The 7,312-nt window shown below is 41.1% G+C and overlaps 1 gene segment (V, D, J or C); it reads left to right on the top strand.

The window, feature by feature from the left end:
- Window positions 1-660: 660 nt before the first annotated feature.
- On the top strand, window positions 661-1,242 carry LOC138844797 (T-cell receptor alpha chain V region RL-5-like). The segment is given in 2 exon segments: window positions 661-712; window positions 839-1,242. Coding segments are annotated over 2 exon segments (456 nt in total).
- Window positions 1,243-7,312: the final 6,070 nt, after the last annotated feature.

Raw genomic sequence — 7,312 nt, 5'->3', positions numbered from 1 at the left:
CTAATCCTCCGCCTAGCGGCGCCGGCACACCAGGTTCTAGTCCCGGTCGGGGCGCCGGATTCTGTCCCGGTTGCCCCTCTTCCAGGCCAGCTCTCTGCTGTGGCCAGGGAGTGCAGTGGAGGATGGCCCAGGTGCTTGGGCCCTGCACCCCATGGGAGACCAGGAAAAGCACCTGGCTCCTGGCTCCTGCCATCGGATCAGCGCGGTGCGCCGGCCGCAGCGCGCTGGCCGCGGCGGCCATTGGAGGGTGAACCAACGGCAAAGGAAGACCTTTCTCTCTGTCTCTCTCTCTCACTGTCCACTCTGCCTGTCAAAAAATAAAAAAAAAAAAATCCTCTTTTAACTTCAAATATACTGGAGTAATGAAGTCAGATGTGAGAGCCATGATGCAAGCTGCTGAATCTTAGACTAACCACAAGAGGGCGCATCTTTTTAAGATGAAGGTTATTTTCCACATGACTTAAGTGGTTTGTCAGGTGCATGTGTGGTTCACTTTTCACATGTTTCAATTGCTGCAGGGCAGAGAGGCTGTCTTTTCAAGAAAGAAGGATTTTCCAGAGGTACCTACCCAGAATCCAGGTTCTGGAGCTGGAGATCACTCTGACATTCAGGGAGCATCCAAGGCTGCCAGGACTTCGTCTTTCTCCCAGCTCACCAGCCATGCACTCTGCGTCTTGCTCAGTGACTGTGGTGGTCCTGCTGCTAACTGTGCGTAAGTGATGTTTGGTTTTTTAAATGATTTTCTGTTCCAAGGTCTGTGTGAAGATCTCTAGTCCCACTTGCTCCCAGGACTGTCCTGTTGATATATTCCTAAATAACAACACCTTAATCATTTTAGGAAGGACGAATGCAGACTCAGTGACCCAGACAGAGGGACCAGTTATCCTCTCCGAAGGGTCACCTCTGACCCTGAACTGCAGCTATCAAACCAGCTATTCAGGGTTCCTCTTCTGGTACGTCCAGTATCTCCATCAAGGTCCTCAGCTCCTGTTGAAAAGTGCAACAGAAAACCAGAGAGTGGAGCATGAAGGTTTTCACGCCACTCTTGTCAAGAAGGACAGCTCCTTCCACCTGCACAAATCCTCACTGCAGCTATCAGACTCAGCTGTGTACTACTGTGCCCTGGAAGACACAGTGAGAGGAACCAGAGGGGGAGCCGAGCACAAACCCAGAGGCGTGCAGCTGGGGCTGTGGGTGGGCAGCCCTGGGAGGGTCGAGCTAGGTTTCCCTCCAAAGTCATGAGGTGTCTGGGGACACTGGCAGGGAAGGAACAGATTCCAGCTTTAATGTCTCAGGGCTCTGGTGAGACTAGGAGTGGGAAGAGGAAATCTAATGTACAGGGGAGGTCCAGCTATCTGAGAAGATCCGGCTTTCAGTAAATGTGCCTCTAGTGTTCCAGCAGGTTGAAGATGTTCCCTGGTGTCTGCTGAAGTTTGCAGTGGCTCCCCTGCCAAGAGAAATGTGAATTTCATCTCTCCTAGATATTCTTATCTCTCAGTCTAGGAGATCTGCAATGATCTCATCATTTTTGTAAATATAAGATTCCAGTCCCAAGTGCTCCAATTCCAATCCAGGTCTCTGCTATGGCCTGAGAAAGCCTGGGAACTGCTTGAGCCCCTGCACCATCGTGAGAGACCTGAAAGAACCTGCTGGCTCCTGACGTCGGTCCTGCCCAACTCCTGCTGTTGTGGCCATTTGGAGAGTGTACAGCAGATGGAAGATGTTTCTGTCTTTCCCTCTCTCCATCTGTAACTCAACCTCTCAAATGAAAAATAAATCTTTTTTTAACTTTTATTAAATAAATATCAATTTCCAAAGTACAGCTTTTGGATTACAGTGGCTTTTCCTCCCCATAACTTCCCTCCCAACCACAACCCTCCCATCTCCCGTTCCCTCTCCCATTCCATTCATATCAAGATTCATTTTCAATTATCTTTATATACAGAAGATCAATTTAGTATATATTAAGTGAAGATTTCAACAGTTTGCACCCATACAGAAACTCAAAGTGTGAAGTACTGTTTGAATACTAGTTATAGCATTAATTCACATTATACAGCACATTAAGGACAGAGGTCCTAGATGAGGAGTAAGTGCACAGTGACTCCTGTTGCTGACTTAGCCAATTGACACTCATGTTTATGGTGTCAGTAATCTCCCTAGGCTCTTTTCATGAGTTGCCAAGGCTACGGGAGCCTTTTGAGTTCACCAACTCTGATCTTATTTAGACAAGATCATAATCAAAGTGGAAGTTCTCTCCTCCCTTCAGAGAATGGTACCTCCTTTGATGGCCTGTTCTTTCCACTGGGATCTCACTTGTGGAGATCTTTCATTTAGGATTTTTTTTTTTTGCCAGAGTGTCTTGGCTTTCCATGCCTAAAATATTCTCATGGTCTCTTCCCCCAGATCCAAATGTCTGAAGGGCTGATTCTGAGGCCAGAGTGCTGTTTAGAAATCTGCCATTCTATGAGTCTACTGTGTATCCCGCTTCCCATGTTGGATCGTTCTCTTTTTAATTCTATCAGTTAGTATTGGCAGACACTAGTCTTGTTTATGTGATCCCTTTGACTCTTATTCTTATCATTATGATAATTATGAACTGAAACTGACCACTTTGATTAGTGAGATGGCATTGGTACATGCCATCTTGACAGGATTGAATTGGAATCCCCTGACACATTTCTAATTCTACCATTTGGAGCTAGTCATATGAGCATGTCCCAAATTGTACATCTCCTCCCTCTCTTATTTTCACTCTTATATTTAACAGGGATCACTTTTCAGTTAAATTTAAACACCTAAGAATAATTGTGTGTTAATTGAAGAGTTCAACCAATGGTATTAAGTAGAACAAAAAAATACTAAAAGGGATAAAGTATTACATTGTACATCAACAGTCAGGACTAGGGCTGATCAAGTCACTGTTTCTCATAGTGTCCATTTCACTTCAACAGGTTTCCTTTTTGGTGTTCAGTCAGTTGTCACCGATCAGGGAGAACATATGATATTTGTCCCTTTGGGACTGGCTTATTTCACTCAGCATGATGTTTTCCAGATTCCTCCATTTTGTTGCAAATGACCGGATTTCATTTTTTAACTGCTGTATAGTATTCTATAGATTACATATCCCATAATTTCTTTATCCAGTCTACCGTTGATGGGCATTTGGATTGATTCCAGATCTTAGCTATTGTGAATTGAGCTGCAATAAACATTAAGGTGCAGACAGCCTTTTTATTTGCCAATTTAATTTCCTTTGAGTAAATTCCAAGGAGTGGGATGGCTGGGTTTTATGGTAAGGTTATATTCAGGTTTCTGAGGAATCCCCAGACTGACTTCCACAGTGGCTTAACCAGTTTGCATTCCCACCAACAGTGGGTTAGTGTCCTTTTCTCCCCACATATTTGCCCGTATCTGTTGTTGGTGGATTTCTGTAAGTGAGCCATTAAAACTGGGGTGAGGTGAAACCTCATTGTGGTTTTGATTTACATTTCCCTGATTGCTAGTGATCCTGAACATTTTTTCATGTGCCTGTTGGCCATTTGGATTTCCTCTTTTGAAAAATGTCTATTGAGTTCCATGACCCATCTCTTAAGTGGGTTGTTTGCTTTGCTGTTGTGGCATTTCTTGATCTCTTTGTAGATTCTGGTTATTAATCCTTTATCTGTTGCATAATTAGCAAATATTTTTTCCCATTTTGTTGTTTTCCTTTTCACTTTCCTGACTGTTTCTTTTGAAGTACAGAACCTTCTCAATTTGATGCAATCTCACTCTCAGAAATACTCCACATTCAGAAATAGACAGATCAACCAGACAGAAGATCAACAAGGAAACAACAGATTTAATCGACACTATAGCCCAAATGGATCTAACAGATATATACAGAACTTTCAATCCTACATTTAAAGAATTTACGTTCTTCTCAGTAGTGCATGGAACTTACTCTAGGATTGACAACATACTAGGTCATAAAGCAAGTCTCAGAAACTTCAAAAGAATTAGAATCATAACATGCAGCTTCTCAGACCACAGTGGCATGAAGCTGGAAATCAGCAACTCAGGAATCCCTAGAGCATATGCAAACACATGGAGACTGAACAACATGCTCCTGAATGAACAGAGGGTCACAGAAGAAATAAAAAGAGAAATCAAAAACTTTCTGGAAGTAAACGAGGATAACATCAAAACATATCATAACTTATGGGATACAGCAAAATCAGTGTTAAGAGGAAAGTTTATAGCAATAGGTGCCTACATCAAGACATTGGAAAGGCACCAAATACATGAACTATCAATACATCTCAAGGATCTAGAAAAATTGCAGCAAAACAAACCCAAAACTAGTAGGAGAAGAGAAATAATTAGAATTTGAGAAGAAATCAACAGAAGTGAATCCAAAAAAACATTACAAAAGTTCAGCCAAACAAAGAGCTGGTTTTTCGAAAAAATAAAAAAAATTGACACACCATTGGCCCAACTAACTAAAAAAAGAAAAGATGCAAATCAATAAAATAAGAGATGATAAAGGAAATGTAACAACAGACACCACAGAAATAAAAAGAATCATCAGAAATTACTACAAGGACTTGTATGACAGCAAACAGGGAAATCTATCAGAAATGGATAGATTCCTAGACAAATGCAACCTACCAAAATTGAACCATGAAGGCATAGAAAACCTAAACAGGCCCACAACTGATACAGAAATTGAAACAGTAATAAAGGCCCTCCCAACAAAGAAAAGCCCAGGACCAGGTGGATTCACTGCTGAATTCTACCAGACATTTAAAGAAGAACTAACTCCAAACCTTCTCAAACTATTCAGAACAATCAAAAAAGAGGGAATCCTCCCAAGTTCTTTCTATGAAGCCACCATCACCTCAATCCCTAAGCCAGAGAAAGATGCAGCACTGAAAGAAAATTATAGACCAATATCCCTGATGAACATAGATGCAAAAATTCTCAATAAAATACTGGCCAATAGAATACAACAACACATCAGGAAGACATTCCACCCAGACCAAGTGGGATTTATCCCTGGTATGCAGGGATGGTTAAACATTCGCAAATCAATCAATGTGATACACCACATTAACAAACTCCAGTAGAAAAACCATATGATTATCTCAATTGATGCAGAGAAAGCATTCAATAAAATACAACACCCTTTCAAGAAAAAAACTCTAAATAAATTGGGCATAGAAGGAACATTCCTCAATACAATCAAAGCAATTTATGAAAAACCCACAGCCAGCATCCTATTGAATGGGGAAAAGTTGGAAGCATTTCCACTGAGATCTGGTACCAGACAGGGATGCCCACTTTCACTACTGCTATTCAATACTGTTCTGGAAGTTTTATCCAGAGCCATTAGGCAAGAAAAAGAAATGAAAGGGATACAAATTGGGAAGGAAGAAGTCAAACTATCCCTCTTTGCAGACGATATGATTCTTTGTTTAGGGGATCCAAAGAACTCTACTAAGAGACTATTGGAACTCATAGAAGAGTTTGGCAAAGTGGCATGATATAAAATCAGTGGACGAATTTCAACAGCCTTTGTAATCACAGACCATGCCATGGCTGAGAAAGAGCTTCTAAGGCCAATCCCATTCACAATAGCTGCAAAAACAATCAAATACCTTGGAATAAACTTAACCAAGGATGTCAAAGATCTCTACAATGAGAATTACAAAATCTTAAAGAAAGAAATAGAAGAGGATAGCAGAAAATGGAAAAATCTTCCATGCTCATGGATTGGAAGAATCAACATCATTAAAATGTCCATTCTCCCAAAATCAATGTATAGATTCAATGTGATACCAATCAAAATACCAAAGACATTCTTCTCAGATCTGTAAAAATGATGCTGAAATTCATATGGAGGCACAGGAGACCTTGAATAGCTAAAGAAATCTTGTACAACAAAAACAAGCCGGAGGCATCACAATAACAGATTTCAGGGTATACCACAGGGCAGTTATAATCAAAACAGCAATGGTACAAGTACAGAAACAGATGGATAGACCAATGGAACAGAATAGAAACACCAGAAATCAATCCAAACATCTACAGCCAACTTATATTTGATCAAGGATCCAAAACCAATCCCTGGAGTAAGGACAGTCTATTCAAAAATTGGTGCTGAGAAAACTGGATTTCCACGTGCAGAAGCATGAAGCAAGACCCCTACCTTACACCTTACACAAAAATCCACTCAACATAGATTAAAGATCTAAATCTATGACCAGACACTATCAAATTATTACAGAACATGGGAGAAACCCTGCAAGATATAGGCACAGGCAAAGACTTCTTGGAGAATACCTGGATGCACAGTCAGTCAAAGCCAAAATTAACAATTGTTACTGCATCAAATTGAGAAGTTTCTGTCCTGAAAAATAAATCTTAAAGAAAGTACCATCAGGTAATGCTTCAGGAACACAATTGCATCATTTTCAATGTAGTATTTAGACAGATCTAAGACAACTGGCTAATGAAGCTCAGAAAACTTGTCTGAAGTTAGTGAGCAGCTTAGGCTGCCTGCCTGGGATGCCCACATCCCATTCCTCTGAGTCCCTGCTGTTCTGTTTCCAATCGAACTTCCTGCTAATGCTCATAGGAGGCAGCAGAAGGTGCCCCAAGTCCTTGGGCCCCTCCACATGGTAGGAGACCTGGATGGAGTTCCTGGCTCCTGTCGTCAGCCTAGCCTAGCTCTGTCTGTTGTAGGCATTGGTGGAGTAAACCACCTGATGGAGGATCTCTTTGACTTTCCCTGTGTCTTTGCAAGTCTGCCTTTCAAAAACTCATAAATAAATCTTATAAATACAAGAAAGAGAAATCTGAAAATAATTAAAATCCTATGCATGATTGGATGCCCAGATTCATCCTTTCAACAAATATGTGAGTACCTATCATGGTTCAGGAGTTGTTTAAATTATGAAACCTTCTCTATAAGGTGTCTCCTTGTTAATTGAAAAATGTTGCTTCACAACATTTATACATTGGAGTATTACTGTGAAACTCACCAAATGGTCCTGTTCCCTGAAGTTGGAAGATGACTTGTGCTAATGGCTTGCATTGGTGACTCCCAATTATATTGAAATCTGAATCTGTGTCAGGTCAGAGTTCCTTTGCACAAAATTTTCAATTGTACCAGGTACTGACAATCTGAGTTTTGAGCTGTTATTTCAGCCATTCTGCTCCTTAGGGTAGATTTTGTCAATTCTGTTTCCTCACATCCTCCACAGTCTTGGTGTTTCCAAAGTTAAAAATGTTGATCTACGTGGTAAAGTTTCCACAAGTTGAGGTTCCT

This window comes from Oryctolagus cuniculus, chromosome 12 (genome assembly GCF_964237555.1).
Source record: "Oryctolagus cuniculus chromosome 12, mOryCun1.1, whole genome shotgun sequence".
NCBI lineage: Eukaryota > Metazoa > Chordata > Mammalia > Lagomorpha > Leporidae > Oryctolagus > Oryctolagus cuniculus.
The sequence above is the reverse complement of the archived record's forward strand: the minus strand, read 5'-3'. Positions and strand labels throughout refer to the sequence as shown.